Source organism: Periplaneta americana, chromosome 3, assembly GCF_040183065.1.
Source record: "Periplaneta americana isolate PAMFEO1 chromosome 3, P.americana_PAMFEO1_priV1, whole genome shotgun sequence".
NCBI lineage: Eukaryota > Metazoa > Arthropoda > Insecta > Blattodea > Blattidae > Periplaneta > Periplaneta americana.
The window spans coordinates 169500997-169519445 of record NC_091119.1 but is presented as its reverse complement, the minus strand read 5'-3'; the positions used below and the strand labels follow the sequence as shown (position 1 = coordinate 169519445).

The window sequence follows — 18449 nt, the reverse complement described above, 5'->3', positions numbered from 1 at the left end:
AAAATGGATTTGAGGGAGGTAGGATATGATGATAGAGAATGGATTAATCTTGCTCAGGATAGGGACCAATGGCGGGCATAGGCTATGTGAGGGCGGCAATGAACCTCCGGGTTCCTTAAAAGCCAGCAAGTACAGTATTATTATTATTATTATTATTATTATTATTATTATTATTATTATTATTATTATTATTATTATTAAGCAATAAACAGATAAGAATGTAACTTGCTGGTCACTAATTTCAGCAGTTGAACTAAAAAACGTTTGGCTAAAAAATTAAATTTCGAGTGGTCTAGTGGTCACTATAAATGTAGAATAGATTAATAATTAAGAAACTGAGGTACTGTCTCTTGCTTTCTTCAGGTAATGGAACCCTGCTCCATGTGATGACTGAGAAGGGCGGAAACAACAAGGAGTGATCCAATAATTAATTGGTAGTCCAAAGGCTGATTTCATTAAATAAATCTAATATTTTCTTTTATATCTGCTGTCCATTTGCCAAAAAAGGAGTATTTCAAATGATATTGCAGTAATGGTGTTCAGTCAATCAGCCCGCCATTGTTATGTGATTACCAGCCTCGGCTTAATTAAATGCAATGAATAAATGAATGTGAACATATAGAGAAAAACGAGACAAAAAGGAAGAAAAAGAAACGGAAAAGTAAGAATAATTTGAATGTGAAGGAATAGAAAAAAAGAACTAAAAATGATGAGAAAAGAAAGATAAATAAGGAAAGAAAACTAGAAAAAGTATGAGAAAGAAAAGAAAGGAAGAAACATGTGGAAGGAAAGAAAGACAGATGTAGAATGAAAAAAAAAAGAAAGGACAGACGAAGAAAGAAAAAAAGAAAAACAAAGAAAGAAAAACAAATAAAGACGTCAAAAGAAACAAAGACACGTGGAAAGAAAGAAAGATGTGGAAAAATAAATAAAATGTATACAAAGAAAGGAAGAAAGAAAGAAAAATGGAATGAATAAATGAAGAAAGAGAAACGTTAAAAGAAAGAAAGAAAACGTGGAGAGAAACAAAGACAGACATGTAAAGAAAGGAAGACAGACTTAGAAAGAAAGTAGAAAAGAAAGAAAGGAGGAAAGAGGTGGACGGAAAGAGGCAGACGTAGAAATAAATAAATAAATAAATAAAACGTGCAAAGAATTAAAGAAAAGCATGGAAGGAATTAAAGAAAAACGTGGAATGCAAAAAAAGAAAAACGTGGAAGGAATTAAAGAAAAACGTGGAATGCAAAAAACGAAGAACATGGAAGGAAAGAAAGAAAGAAAAAGGTGGAAGAAAAGAAAGACATATGAAAAAATACAAAGTAAGCAAGAAATAAAGAAAAGTATGTGAAAGGGAAGAAGACATGGAAGGGAAAAATGAAAGAAATAAGAAGAAAGAAAGAAAGACAGAAAGACAGAAAGACAGAAAGAAAGAAAGAAAGAAAGAAAGAAAAGAAAAGAAAAGATTTAACTTAAACTCGAGACAAATACAAAACCAAAAGGAAACTCATTAATGTATTTCAATCGTAGCTTACTCTAATTTAACAGACAAAGAAAGAAAAAAGGAAATAAGAAAGAAAGAAAGAAACAAAGATGGAAAGACAGAAAGGAAGACAGAAATAAAGAAGTTAAGAAATAAAAAATCAAGAAAGAAAGAAAAAGACAAAAAGGAAAGACAGTAATTTGAATTCGAGACAAATACAAAACTAAAACGAGATCCATTAATGTATTTTAATTGTACTCTAATTTAACAGATAAAGAAAAAAGAAAGATACAAACAAACAAAGAATAAAATATAGACAGAAAGAAAGAAACAAGGACAGACACACAAGAAGAAAGAAAGAAAGAAAGAAAGAAAGAAAGAAAGAAAGAAAGAAAGAAAGAAAGAGATCTGGAAAAAAAGGAATGTTTAAAAAAGAGAGGAAAAGATGTAACAAGAAGTAATGAAAAATATGTGAAAGGAAAGAAAACATTATGAAAAAAAGAAAAAGATGTGGAAAGAGAGAAATAACGAAAGGAAAAAAGAAAGACGTGAAATAAAGCAAATAAAGAGGAAGAAAGACTTACAAGGAAAGAACAAAGAATGAAAAAAGGAGAAAAAATAAAAACAAAAAGATGTGGAAAGACAGAGAAAAATGTGAAAAGACAAAAAGAATGTGAAATATAGATAGAAAAATGTAAAAAGACAAAGAATAATGTGAAAAGACAGAACGAAAAATGTGAAAAGACAGAACGAAAAATGTGAAAAAAACAGAAAGAAAAATGTGAAAAGACAGAAAGAAAAATGTGAAAAGACAGAAAGAAAAATGTGAAAAGACAGAAAGAAAAATGTGAAAAGACAGAAAGAAAAATGTGAAAAGACAGAAGGAAAGCAATACGTTCAAAGAAAGAAAAAAGATAGATTTAGAAAGAAAGGAGAGAAGGTGTAGTTACAAAGAAAGAAAGAAAGAAAGAAAATTGAAAAAGATGTGAAAAACGAAAGGGAAATATTTAATAAAAGAAAGCTGGAAAACGGTAGATAAAAGAAAAAGAGTAAAGGCCGTGAAATGAGGATAAATAAAAAATAATAAAGTAGAAAGAATGAGAAAGAAATAAAAACTGATAAAGAAAGTAACAAAGTGACGAAGAAAAGAAAATTACTGAGAGAGAATTAAAAATAAATTTCTTAAAACTTGAAGGAATTCGAAAGAAAAACTAGGTTCTTAAGTTACGGTATTATTTATGTCTGTGAACTCCACACATTCAACTAAGGCCTCGTAAAATTCAAGCGCATCCAAGCCATTGAACTAATTAAGAGGGTACTACAACTCTGTTCAAATAACACAACAAATATTCCGCAGCTTGATCTAACACACTTGTTTGTACTTAACCATTCGCACCAGTTTACTTAACAACTTATGCCTCATATTTTCCTCGCAATGCAAATTACGAAGCTGCAGAGAGAACTCCGTCTGCTTCGCAGTAATTAAGAGCTCTGTCTGTGTTTATGAGGGTACATACGAAAATTTAATTTCCTGAAAGCGGTATACCTTTCTCGAAATTGAGAATTTTTATGTATTTTTGTAACTACTTGCGTAGCTTCCGCACAGTCCATCGTATCCATCCGCTCCTATCTCCAATCGCTCTCTTCGTTTTCACTCAACTTCGTTTGTGTGAAGCGACACTATTTTTCTGACAAGAAATTCTAACTTCATTTAAAATTCGATGATCATAACTGCTTTATATCGAAGCAAAAGTTGTCAAAGCCAAAAAGTCTGATGTCAATGTCTTTTATATTTTATTTTTTATTTATTTATTTAATGCAGGGCTGTAGAGTTTATCTTTAGCCGTGATAATGGCAACATGCAACAGTGTGAGATAAGTAAACTGAAGCAGTAATTAGGAGAGGGAGAGACCGATTTATTAGCGAAGTGATATCTCCATATTTCTATTACATGTATTCGCGGGGATGTTCTGGCGACTTCGTTAGAATTAGCTTCCCCACACAGGTGTTTCGACACTTGTCAGCATCGGACAGATTTAGGGCCACCTTGAGCGGGGTTTCGTATAGAGACTCGATGAAGCATGAAACCCTAAAGTTAGACTGGACCCGTGGGAAAGCAACTGCCAAGCTTGGGTTTTCCAAAGAACGGGTATTCTTGTGAGATATACAAACTAATTTGAGGTTATGGGAAATCCAAAGTCTAAATTTAGAGATGACATATTTCGCGCCCAATAAGAAGAGATCTCGGTCCAGCTTATGAGGTCACTTTGGACCAATAGGGAATAGATTTTAGGCCAGTTAGTGACGTAGTTTTTAACCAATAGAATAGTTAGTTCTAGCGTAGGATAGGTTTTTATAAATAAGGGTGACGGGGAGCGGAGATAACGACTACTATTCCGCTTCGGAGCGGAGATCAGAAAAACAACTTCACATCGTGTCGGCGGCCCTACATACAGGGCACAAGCACAAGATCTCATCGTGTCGGCGGCCCTACAGACAGGGCACAATAACTACTTCGTTTGGTGTCGACAGGACTACTATTTCGCTTCGTGTCGTAGTGTACGGGACAGAGTATTGAATTCATAGTATCGGATAGAGCTTATTCAGAGCTGCAACTGAGTCGATACAGAATTGCGACCAACGATTGAAGTATAAATCAGCCGGAAATACATACTCTAGGGTTTACCAAGTGAATACGACAATAAACTTATAGTTTTGGAATTTACACTGCCTTTTATATAAGTAGCCGGCTTGCGATTATTCCCGACATCAACCTACACCACAACCGTACCTCGGCTACCCTGAGTGAATCTCACGCAACATCGAGACGCACCCACCCTCAAATGGCGCCCAACGTGTGGTCACAATAACCACTCACCCTCAAATGGCGTCCAACGTGGGAACTCAATAACGACAATCCACCCACAAATGGCGCCCAACGTGTGGTCACAATAACCACTCACCCTCAAATGGCGTCCAACGTGGGAACACAATAACGACATTCCACCCACAAATGGCGCCCAACGTGTGGTCCCAATAACGACATTCCACCCACAAATGGCGCTTTCCAACGTGGGGCTCGAAGGAAGACAGCTGTTCCAGTGACCGGCCCCGGGTGCGAACACAGCACCAAACAACGAGGAGGACCGGACGGAGCAGTTCAGCCCTGCATAGCCGAGGAACGACGCTGGAAGGCGGGAACAGAACCAAGCCATCGCGACATCACGACAACACTAGAGAAGACAACACTGGGACCACCAGAGAAGGCGACTCGGAGAGGCGGTGGCAAGTATGAATAGAAGACGTATAAATGTGTATATATGTATATGATATTTTGGGGGAATAATTATAAAGTGTATATGTTTCAATTTCTGGTGTGATATTTCGGGTGTATATATATGTATTTTTTATTGTGTGTGATATTTTGGGGGAAAGAGTGAAATAAGTGTATTGCGTAATTTGTTGGAAGTGAGTCGAGTGCAAATACAGGCCTAGTTAGATTATTATTGGGAAAGCAAGCGTCGGATAGATGACAGAGTAGCATATAGATGATACTACGTAGCCATAGGAGTAAGGTAGTTAGGAAAATACGAGAAAGACGAGGAAATAGAAACAAGGGAACCATGGAGCAAAGGAAGGACGAGGAAATTATGGAAATTAGGGAGGAGGTCGAGAATAACGCAGGACAGGAAATAGAGGGAGAGCGTACAGTGGAAAAGCAACAGAGTAGAGAAAGTGGCAAAGGGGAAATGACGCTAGAGCAGTTGTGGGAGCAGATGAGACACTTCATGGAAAATAATTCAAGGGAAAGTAGAGAGCATATTCTGAGGGAAAGTAAAGAACAAATAAAACAAATGGAAACTAAATTAGAGAATAACTCAAGGGAAAGTAGAGAGCAGATTCTGAGGGAAAGTAGAGAACAAATAAAACAAATGGAAAATAGATTGGGGGAAAGTTCGAGAGAGATTAGAGATCAGATTGCAAAATTAGCGGAGAGAGGAAACAAGATGGAGGACAAAATAGAGAAGCTAGAGGGGAAATTAGCCGAGAATGGGATCGGAATGGAGAACCAATTGAAGATAGCTATGGATAGGATGTCAGAAAGTATGAAGGATTTAGAAGTTAGAGTTAGAGATAGCGCTACTAGAGAGAATAGCGATCTAAAATCAGCTGTTGAGGAAGCGATAGTGGAGAAGGTTCGAGAAATTCAGAATTCGGTGGAAGAGAAAATAGGTGAGATGGATCAGGAAGTGGACGGTCTCAAGCGAGCCATAAAGAATAAAGAAAGGGCGGATAACGAATGTTTGGAAGAATTAAGAAGTAAACTAAACTCAATAAACGACGTACTAAATGGGGGTAGTCCCGCAAATTTAAGCGGACATAGCAGCTCGGACCGTGCAGTTTCTAGACAAGAGGGCACAAGTGAGAGCCCGGCATCAGGTAGCAACATAAATGTAAGACATGTTAACAATAGTGTCAGTGAGGAATGTCAGACCTCACGTGATGACGTGCGTAGTGAGTTGATAAGTGTAAACGACAAGGCATATTTAGGCCGTCCCCAGTACCCCACTCACATTTTGAATGAGATTGGTTACCCTATTTTTGATGAGGTTGAATTTTCAAACCCACATAACTACATAAGTGAGCTAGAAACGTACTTTAGAGTAAGAGGGGTGCCGGATGACTTAAAAATGACTGTCGTACGAAAGAGCCTAAAGAGCCGACCACTCAACTGGGCGCTAGTGGCCCTAGGGGATAATGTCACTTATGAGGAATTCAGAGAAAAATTCTCGGAGAGATACTGGGGACAAAGACAACAACAAAGAATTAGGAAGGAAATTAATCAGAGCAGGTTTGACGCGGGAAGAGGCGTCTCCATGATAGATTATTTTCTTGAAATTGTTAAGAAAGGGAAAAGCCTCAATCCGCCAATACCGGATTCAGAGCTGATCCAAACTGTGATTTCGCAGTATCCCGAGAACATAAGATATAATCTGATCGTAGCAGGGCCCCGAGACTTCGGGGAAACAATAGATTTATTGACTGCGCTGGATGGTTCGGACGCCACGCACTATGAATGTAGTGGACAGGCAGATTATGAACATGGCAAAGGAAAGGGTTCAAGCCCCACCGACCAGAAAGCGGGGAAGGGGGCAAGTACGGCCTTTTCATCCCCAAGGACAGGAGCCCAAAATCAGAGTAACTGGGGTGGTGACAGGAGCCCCAACAATGCATATAGTCGATACCATAATGGCCATAACGGAGGGAAAAGTCCCAACAGGGAGAGAAGGATTGACCCGCCCTTTGGGGGTCCTTACAATAATAGTAGGAATAACCAGAGTAGTCATAACAGGATGAGGAACGATCGAGGAGGTGTTGGTCCCGTGCGTAGGGTTAACCACATACGATGGTACACGGGAAGACAAGAAAATGGAAATAATAGGCTTAGAACCCAACCACACTGGCTTAGGAACAGAAATTACAGACAGGGATTCTGGCAGCCTAATTTTAGCAGGGGACCGCAAAATCGAGGTGATTGGAGGAGACAGGAGCAGGAGAGAGATAGGCGAGGCGTCCTACAAGAAATGGCCTCACAAGGGTGCAATAGGCCACCTACACAGTGTAACGTGGGACAAAGCAGGAATAGAGACATGAACGGACGTCAGCAAAGTCCGGTCAGAATGAGTATGGGCCGGGAGCCTATAAATAGTAGAAATAGAGACGAGATAGCAGTGGAACCGACTGCATCGCACTCGGGAAACTGCTAGACAGAAGTCTCAAGGGTTCGGAGATTTCTGTAGCTAAGTGCAGTAAGCCACTGTCAAAAGAATCCACCAACGCGGTAAGCGTGAAGAGACAGAGCGAGATTACTAACCCAGAGTTAGAAAATAAAGGGACTTATGTATTGCCTTATATAGATGCTAAAATATTTGGGATTAAGTGTTGTGTGTTGTTGGACTCGGGCTCCACAAATAATGTATGCAGCTTGGAATTTTTTCAAAAGGTTAGGGATTCAGGAATAAAACTGCAAACGTTACCCATATGTTCACTGTACTGTGCAGGCGCCCTAAGCAAGAAGAAGGAAAAGGTAAAATATCAAGTATGGTTCGAGTTAGAGTGCGGAGACGTGAAATTAAATGCTATTTTTCTTGTGATACAAAGGTTGACTACCGACATCATTATTGGAGTAGAAAGCTTCTATGAATGGCACGCGCTATTAGATTTCAGGGAAAACAGACTAGGGGTTACGGCAGGTAACGGCAGTGTAGGCCATGTTCCATTCAGTAGCAATAACGCTCGAGCTGAGCTAGACGAAAGGACCGCGGGAGAGATTGAATTACAGGAAGAGTTATTTTTTGTAGAGCACCTCAAAATTTGTAAGAATGTAATTATAGAGGTTAATCCGTGGGAAGGTAACGAGGTAACTAGGGGAGTGTGTCAAGTAGACTGCGGAGAATGTGAGTTGTGTATCGGCGAATTAGTCCAGGCGAGACAAATAGGACGTAATCTCATTAGCGGTAGGGCCAGATATTGTAATGAGATTTCGCCGGGCGATCTTAGGCAGGTAGTCGCGTCTAACAATAGGAAGACAGATACTTTCGAAATAGTGAGAGATAAAGTTAACCAGGCACACGGCCTGAGTGAGAGTGAAAGAAAACGCTTAATGGATGTTGTAGGTAGCCATTTAAATGTCTTTTCCGACGCGCCGGGTCTGTGTAGAGTGTATACACACAAAATTAAGGTGGTAGGAATGGAGGAATTTCGGCATAAATGTAGACCCATCCCCCTATCTTTAAGGGATCAGGCAGACGAAGTCATAAATGATATGTTAAAAGACGGAGTTATAGAAGTATCGGACTCGCCCTACGTAAATGCATTGTGCTGGGTTAGGAAGCCCAATGGAAGCTTAAGAGTAACGATCGATGCCCGACACGTTAACTCGTTTTCAGTTAAAGATAATTTCAGGACGGAGTCAGTGGACACTTTGTTAGGCCGTATCAGTGACTGTTCTATATTCACTAGTTGAGACTTGACCAGTTCGTATTAGCAGATTCCGCTGGACGAGGACTCGAGGAAATTCACAGCGTTCCTACATAACGGGAAAGTTTATCAGTATACCCGATGCCCATTCGGCATCGCCAGTTCTGGATCTGCGCTACTAAGGGCACTTGACATAATTTTTGGTGATTCGACGAAAGGTTTTCTGGCACAGTACATTGACGATTTTCTTATATATGGCAATAATGTTGATAGGCATATTAGGGATATTGATTTTGTACTTACTAAATTGAGAGAGGCTGGTATGACAGTCAAGCTGGGGAAAACAGCATTTTTTAAAGTTGAGACAGTTTTCCTGGGTTACGTAATTTCGTCTGACGGAATTAGACCGGACCAAGAGAGAATTCAGAGCATTTCGAGGATCCCGCCGCCGCGGAACCGGAAACAGGTTCGTAGATATCTAGGTATCCTACAATACCAGAATCGGTTTCTCGTCAATTATGCTAAGCATGTAGCCCCACTCAGAGCATTGTTGAAGAAGGATACACCCTTCAGGTGGGGGTCGGCAGAGCAGGAAGCATTCGATCGAACGAAACTGCTTTTCGCCGACTCAATTCTGCTGGAAAGGCCTAACGACAGCCTACCTTTTCAGATTTATACTGATGCGTCTTCATATGGATATGGAGCAATTCTATGTCAGACAGATGAAGATAATAAGCGACATGTGATTGCCACAGCTTCTAGGGGACTGTCGCGTACCGAAAGCAACGCATCAATCACGGAACTTGAGATTTCTGCTGTGTACTTCGCACTACAGAAGTTCCGTCAGTATATCTTTAATAGGCAGATAATCATATTTACTGACCATGTAAGCCTAGCGTTTCTGAGTAGATGCAAATTGACGAACTCTAGAATATCTAGATATGTGCACGAAATTTTGGCTCATGATGTGACGATTAGACATATTCCGGGGGCAGACAATATCTTTGGTGATTGTCTCTCTCGTTTGAATTCCAAATCGGGGCTACCGGAAACTATCACCGCCCCCGCGTACGAAATTGCCGTGATGAAAATTGATTCCACGAGGAATGGGGCTCTGACGGGAAAATTTCGGAGAATTGCAGATTTGCAGCAGGAGGATTCCACGATAAGGGCCTTAATGGACAAAGCTAGAGAAATCTCACAGGTGAAAGATGAAGTGTATGGATTGCGCTCTGGTATCTTGTATAAATTGCATGGTAGGGATATCCAGAAGTGGAAGATATACATACCTGCGAGTATGGAGAATGAACTTATAAATAACTTTCACCTATCTATGTGTCACTCTGGGAGTGATAGGATCATTTTAACTATGTCAGAATCATTTTATATTAAGCAACTGTCAAAGAAGGTTAGAAGGGTAATATCTCGTTGCGAGGTCTGCCAGAGGGCGAAACCTCTAAATGTAAGGTATGACAATGTACCACAAGTCATTATCAGGGGTAAAAAGAATGAACTTGTAGCAGTGGACGAACACGGTCCAATGCCCACATCGTCCTTCGGACACAGGTACATATTTGTTACGTACGATGTCTTCACAAAATTTGTAAAGATTTACCCTTTAAGAAAGATCTCTAGTAAGTCGTGTGCTGATAAGCTGGTTAAAGACTACATACCGACTTACGGCCCGGTAACAGCGGTGCTCAGTGACAATGTGTCGGTACATAAATCGAAAGTGTTTTGCAAAAGGCTGGAAGATGCGGGCGTGAAACTATACAATTGCTCCGCATACTTTCCCAGCGGTAATCCCTGCGAAAGAGCGCTTAGGGATATATCATTGTACCTCCGTATTCTGTGTCACCGAAACCATAAGGACTGGTTTAGGCAATGTGAGGTGATTGAGAGAGTCATGAACCACTCTATCAATCCAACGACCGGAATAGCTCCGATCAAACTTATGTTAGGGATCGATCCCGATCCTATGATAAAGAGATTGCCGAAGGCAATACAGGAGGGTGAGCCTCCTAGTGCGGAACTACTGTGTAAACTAGCTTTCGACCGAATCAGGAAAAAGGCTGAGTATAGACTCGGTAAAGTTAAAAGATATCGCCACAAATGGGAGCCCACACCCGGCGATTTGGTATTGCTAAGGGACGTGAAGTTATCTTCCGCCCTTAGAGGACGTTACTCACGCATGGAGCTACTGTACAAGGGGCCCTACGAAATTAAAAGTAAATACGGAGACCATACTTTCGAATTGGTAGAAAGGGGAAAAAGTAAACCTGTTGGTAGGTACCACAAGCAACTCTTGCGGCCTTTCAAACAGGAGAGGCTAGGAGGCAGGAATGAGAAAGAGTAGGATGGTTAGTCTCACGCGTACAGCTAGGTGAACCTGTACAGGGCGGCTGGTACAACCAAGCACGCAGAGTGTGTAATTGATCAATTAATAAATAAATGTAAATATGTGAATGAATGGTATTGTACATATGTAAATGTGGATATAAATTGTACATTGTTGTGCTTATTGTGTGAGAGTTGTGTACATAGAAAGGCTTGTGAAGATATATGTAATATTTATTGTAATTGTTTGTAGTGACATTGTAATCTCACTGTATTGTAAATAATGTGTTACCGGCTGATCGCGCGGGGGAACTATGAGGCTAGTTATAGGCAGAAAGCGGGGACATCTCATAACATTGGAAACTCTTTCGGGAATTTCCAATGGTTATGTAGATGGGCATTTGAAGCAGTAATTAGGAGAGGGAGAGACCGATTTATTAGCGAAGTGATATCTCCATATTTCTATTACATGTATTCGCGGGGATGTTCTGGCGACTTCGTTAGAATTAGCTTCCCCACACAGGTGTTTCGACACTTGTCAGCATCGGACAGATTTAGGGCCACCTTGAGCGGGGTTTCGTATAGAGACTCGATGAAGCATGAAACCCTAAAGTTAGACTGGACCCGTGGGAAAGCAACTGCCAAGCTTGGGTTTTCCAAAGAACGGGTATTCTTGTGAGATACACAAACTAATTTGAGGTTATGGGAAATCCAAAGTCTAAATTTAGAGATGACATATTTCGCGCCCAATAAGAAGAGATCTCGGTCCAGCTTATGAGGTCACTTTGGACCAATAGGGAATAGATTTTAGGCCAGTTAGTGACGTAGTTTTTAACCAATAGAATAGTTAGTTCTAGCGTAGGATAGGTTTTTATAAATAAGGGTGACGGGGAGCGGAGATGAGATCAGAATCAGAGAGGGAGCTGAATCTAGCAAGACACTCACTGGTAAAAGTCGCCAGCTTACAACCAACATGAACAGCGGGAGCCGGCCGCCGCCTTGTGTCGACAAGTCTCGGCCGGACGGAGGCCAGCCACCGGGGAAGCGGAAGACGAGGCGGAAGACGGTGAAACCGAAGGCCGCCGCAAAACCTGTCTCTCCGGAAGCAACATCACCACCACATCCATCATCATTTGGTAAGTCCAGCGCTTCACCAACCAAGACGATCGACGACTTAAACACACTCAAGACCATGGCACCGATCACTGCTAATAGAGCAGTAGTGATCACAAATGCCGACCCCGACCTACTGGATGCAGTGACTCCACGGAAACCCACTACGACTTTGACTATAAACTCCACCACTAGAGCCTACGTATTTTCCTCACGAGAGAACTTACGTCAGATGACATTAATGCATCCACGACAATTCGGGAAGCACGCCCGATACCAAACTCCACCAACCGCCACTCTCCTCGGACCTTGGGAATTACCAGGCCACCCATCCCATCCCACCTCCACCCCACCCCACTCTCTATTGGACAGTGAATCTTCTTCTTCTTCTTCTTCTTCTGAGGAAGAGGTAGAGGCCACTTCCAATCCACAAGGGGGGCCCTCAGAAGGGCCGACTCCAAAACCTAGAGCAGAGAGGTCTCCTGTCCCAAAACCCACAGCAGAGAAGTCTCCCAACGGACCACCTCCCAGCTCTGAGGCGTCGTCTCACGATTCCTCAGAAGGGAAGCGGTCTAACAGGCGCAAACCTATTCCCACAAAAGTATCCGGTTCGACTCCGGCAAGCCCCACTTCTCCCACTCCCTCTAATACCACTACACAAGGACCCAAGACAAGGACAGTACTGAAAATACTGAATCACACAAAAAACGGCAACAACCCACTACACATAGAGCGACTAATAAAACAGTACCGGCTCAACATTCAAACTCCAAGACAGTTCTGGGCACACACTACCAAGACAACAACACTTACATTCCCCACGATTAACGACGCGGAGAAGTTCGCTAGGGCAATTCCCCTGTACAACTACGGCCCGTCCGCAGAAATCAGCATTACGCTGCCCACTGAAACTAGACAGAAACAGACCAGAAATAAAGAGATCAGTGTCGTCATGAAAAATGTCGACACGCTGATCTCTGAGGACGAACTAATGCAGATCCTGGCTGTAACACATCCAGGCATCACACGCATTAAGAGAATTATCTCCGCACAGACAGACAAACCCACCAACTTAGTTAGAATTTTCACAAATGACATCACCACAGCAGACAAATTACTAGAAGGAATTAAACTTGCAGGACGGTACTACAGAGTAGAGCCATCACACGAGACAATCTTCCACCGACCGTGCCTTAACTGTGCACAATACGGCCATACAAGGACAAACTGCGACAAGCCCAAGACTTGTTTTAAGTGCGGCAAAAATCCCGACCTCTGCAAACACAACCGCCTATCCCAGATTAGGTATTGCGCCACGTGCAACAGCGACACCCATTATACGGGCCAAGCTCGCTGTCCAAAATATCCAAGGACTAATCTCATAACCTCCACCGATCCCACGCATGTCCCCATAGACACCCACAAACCAATACCGAAACCTATACCCAAACCATCACAGTCCGTCTTCAAACCATCACTCCCCAAACCCGAATTGTCTTATGCGGATGCAGCTAAGACTACGACAACCAAGACAACCACTACAGACGACCCACAGACAGAAAAAACAACCACGGAACAGCTGGTCGAGGGGGTTCTACGTTCTGCTATGCAGAAAATAGAATCCTACATTGACCGGCAACTAAACAGACTACAGGACGAAATAGTGACATTCACTATTTCCCTACTCACTACTGACACAAACCCTACGAAACGACACACGACACTTGCCACAGCCAACCAGGCAGCCAGACGGCTTCTACGGAAACGAGTAGCCCACCACTTTGTTGGTAACAGGTTACGAGTTTCCCTAGCGCCACTACAAAAACGTGACTAGGACAGAACTGACCAGAGCACTGGACTCTCCACCTCTCATTAACATCTGCGGGCATGGTGCTCACTTCATTCATTTCATTCACAATTCAACTGATAACGTGTACATGTTCATAAAATCATTCACAGGGGAAATACACTACTGTTAGATGAGAGGGCAAACGGCTTATAGCTGGGTACCTCGATCTAAAGTTAGCGAATTGCTTGTCGAGGAACCAATGGAGGCATGGGATGCTTACCCTGCCTGCCATTTTAAACATCATTCATTCTTTCTTCGTCCCCATTCATTCGTTCCGGAGCGGAGATAACGACTACTATTCCGCTTCGGAGCGGAGATCAGAAAAACAACTTCACATCGTGTCGGCGGCCATACATACAGGGCACAAGCACAAGATCTCATCGTGTCGGCGGCCCTACAGACAGGGCACAATAACTACTTCGTTTGGTGTCGACAGGACTACTATTTCGCTTCGTGTCGTAGTGTACGGGACAGAGTATTGAATTCATAGTATCGGATAGAGCTTATTCAGAGCTGCAACTGAGTCGATACAGAATTGCGACCAACGATTGAAGTATAAATCAGCCGGAAATACATACTCTAGGGTTTACCAAGTGAATACGACAATAAACTTATAGTTTTGGAATTTACACTGCCTTTTATATAAGTAGCCGGCTTGCGATTATTCCCGACATCAACCTACACCACAACCGTACCTCGGCTACCCTGAGTGAATCTCACGCAACATCGAGACGCACCCACCCTCAAATGGCGCCCAACGTGTGGTCACAATAACCACTCACCCTCAAATGGCGTCCAACGTGGGAACTCAATAACGACAATCCACCCACAAATGGCGCCCAACGTGTGGTCACAATAACCACTCACCCTCAAATGGCGTCCAACGTGGGAACACAATAACGACATTCCACCCACAAATGGCGCCCAACGTGTGGTCCCAATAACGACATTCCACCCACAAAACAAATATACAAATAAACAAATAACAGTGAGAAGAGTACAAAAATAGCTCATCTCAGCAAAAATGATGGAATTTGGATGGCCATCATCTTCTCTCTTGCTTCCCAATACTTCTCTACCAGTGTTATATAAATGTACAAATTTTTATTTTAAAAACGAAATGTAACATAGATAGGAACGTATAGTTAAGTCACGCAAGTTTGTCTTTCACTCTTTCAATATACAAATTATTACATACATTTCATAAAAAATTTCATCGTGACTATCATGAATGACAATGTCAATTGCCATGATTATGATTTCATTTACCACGCCAATCAAGACAATATTATCACAATGATGACAATTATCACAAGGACGACAATTACCATGACAATGACGAGTCATTACCACGAAACTAATGAAAATTAACACAAAAATGTCGATAGTTACCAAGAAAATGCGGATAATTCCAATGAAAATGTCTATAATTCCCACAAAATTGTTGATAATTACAACGAAAATGTAGATAATTACCAACGAAAAGTCGATAATTACCGTGAAAATGACTATAATTACCGGAAAAAGACTAACACGAAAATGATTATCATTACCACGAAAATGAGTATACTCACCATGAAAATGACGATGAAAATTACCACCAAAATGGCAATGAAAATTACCACCAAAATGGCAATGAAAATTACCACGTAAATAATGATGAAAATTACCACGAAAATAACGAGAACGATTACAACGAAAATAACGAGAACGATTACAACGAAAATAACGAGAACGATTACCACGAAAATGAAGACAATTACCACGAAAATGACGACAACAATTTCCACGAAAATGACAATGTAGAAATGTCACGAAAATGGCGAGAGCACGAAAATGACGATAATTGACACGAAAATGACAACAATTATCACCAAAATGATGACGACAATTCTCACGACAACAACTACAAAAACACATGCATACATCAATAAAACTACGTAACAATGATAAACTTTTTTATATGAAGTTTATCTTCCTGAAGATATCATATGAAAATATGTAAACTCTAATAATTATTTTATTTAATCTCGTCTTTAAGTTTACACATTATATCGGGATCACTTTTCTTTTTTCTGAATTGTTGTGCAGTTTGTTATTCATATTTCTCCAAGTGGTGGCCTGAACACCTGCAGACTTCGGAGTACATGTTACAAAAAACATTACAGTGCTTCCATTCCTCAATTGAGGTATAGCAATTCTTGTACAGGGACATCATTTTATTTTTACTATCATAATATTAACCTGGCTATACGTTTCGATTAATGGTTGAGAACCGGAAACACTGTTTGCTACCCTCTTCCACGACTGGAGTTCGATGATACTGGCGTAAAGTACAAACAAATCACTTTACTAGGTATAGGAAGGAAGAAAAGTAGTTCATCCATTTAAGTAAACTAGGAAATATTGCGATTTTGAGTTTGATCATTTTCATTAGGTTTTTGTTTAATCAAAATACAATACAATATTAATAATGAGTGTTTTTACTCACGAACTGAGCTATCCATGTGGACGTATTCATTATGCAGTGTATATAATACTGTCTATAGCACATTAGCGTACAATATAGTGAATGAAATTAAATTGAAAAATAATCATAATATGGATATTTATACACCTTTTTGAAAATTGTGGCCGTTCATTTCGATACAGGCTTCAGTTCTAATGTGCATATTATCGCACTATAGACTAATGTACCTAATCCCAATTATCAGTTTCGTTCTTCGTACTAGTAACTCATGTTGAAATAATTCTGTACCTACTCTATAAAAGAGTACCTTACGTACTGTAAATTCAATCTTCACTTCTGCCCGATCCGAAAAGATAAAATTACTCAGTCTTACTATCTACTGTCCGTCCAAGTGGTTACGTAGCAGGGTCGTAGAAAGGGAGGAAATCACGTGACAGTTAATTACTTAACGAGGCCCTTTCATTTAAGTTATTTTAAACTGTTGTATAATATTACGTAGACGTCCAATTAACTCCTAACAGAAATTAATGTTTTCAGAAAAGAGCTAAGACAGCCGAGCCACTAGCTGGCGAATAAAAGCTGGTGGGGGAAACCGGGATACGACGTAAGCAAATAGACGACAGTACCTGTGCGAAAATTATTCAATATTGAAAGCTCTTTCGTCTCTGGAAAACGCGAACATATTTTTGGAACATACTGTTTACTATGGGGCGGCCGGGTAGCTCAGTTGGTAGAGCAGCTGGCTACGGACTGGAAGGTCCGGGGTTCGATCCCAGGTGGTGACAGGATTTTTTCTCGTTGCCAGACTTTCAGAACGGCCCCGAGGTTCACTCAGCCTCCTATAAAATTGTCTTTCCCGGGGGTAAAAGGTGGTTAGAGCGTGGTGCCGACCACACCACCTCATTCTAGTGCCGAAGTCATGGAAAGCATGGGGCTCTACCTCCATGCCCCCCCCCAAGTGCCTTCATGGCATTTTACGGGGATACCTTTACCTTTTACTGTTTACTATGACCGTAAGGCTACTATGACTGTATATGCGGTCTTGGATCTGTGTGGAGGACGGTTGCACTTCATTAGTAGAAGGGGTGGGAGTGAAGTACATTCAAAAACTCGGGTACAATAAAAATTTAAGTAAAAATAAAATGATGACCCTGCAGAAAAAAAAATAGTTGAGAAGTCTTGGGAGACAGTGCCCCATTGCTCCCCCATAACTCCGCCTACGATTCCATGTAAACAAAATGCATCATTTACATACACTTCCAGCTGGAAGGCAAGGGAGTGGTATTCCGAGAAGTGTTACTCACCATTGGCCAGCAGTCTGTGAGTGAGCTGCAAATCGCCCCCAGTTTTCTCCTCGAGCCTCTGCTTCTCAGCCAAGAGCTGCTTCATGTACGACGACATGGCCTGCTTTGTTTCAGCCGCCACTGATGCGGGTGTCTGAGACACGGCGCAGTTGGAACTCTGGCCTGCAGCTTGCTGTTGCTGCTGCACAGAACTGCTTTCACAGCTGTTCTCTTCGCTCATCGTGCACAGAAATTATCTTCGTCTTTGAATTATCTTAAACAAAAGAAAAAAAACATTGTCATTATGTGCAAAAATTGCATATTAAGACACAGTAGGAATTATGAACCAAGACTATACAATTCAGTATTACTAACATTTATTGTATTTATCTGATGCATGTACCCTATAAGATAAAAAATTGTAATAAATATAAATAGATCATTTTCTTAATTAATAACGGTGTATATCTCCAATAAATAATTCCTTAGCATCGCCTCAGATACACTTGATTGTACTTGTCACTATATCTTGTCAGTAGAAAGTTATTGAAATTTATATTTTCCCCGCCATTCATAAAATATTTTGATATGATACCTCTTGCACAAAAGGAGAGATCTATAACTGAAACTCGATTAATATATTTCAGTATTATTTATATTTATCCTGGTAATAATGAACAGTTTGACTCGTAGACATTTTGTTTTTTCAACATTAACTTCCCATGATTTTACGAGAACATTCGAAGAGAACGGCAGTTACGTAGACTTTCAGCTCCCCACTACTACCATTAATGCACAACACAATGTCAATACGGCGGTTGCTGTCGTCTGCGATACAAAGAACTTTTCTGTTGATTTTCGAGTTTGGCATTTTTTCCGGTTATTATATGCTTTTTTAAGTTGTGTTAACTTTCGCTAGTGGTTTTATATTTTATT

The 18449-nt window shown here is 40.9% G+C and overlaps 1 protein-coding gene across 1 annotated transcript in view; it reads right to left on the bottom strand.

The window, feature by feature from the left end:
• The window catches only part of LOC138696836 (uncharacterized), a 670411-nt gene that overhangs the window by 551079 nt on the left and 100883 nt on the right, over window positions 1-18449 (bottom strand). Inside the window, exon 2 of the mRNA XM_069822281.1 lies at window positions 17535-17787. Within this exon, the coding sequence (XP_069678382.1) occupies window positions 17535-17754 (220 nt within the window). The 5' untranslated portion in view covers window positions 17755-17787. The remainder of the gene's footprint in view (window positions 1-17534; window positions 17788-18449) is intronic.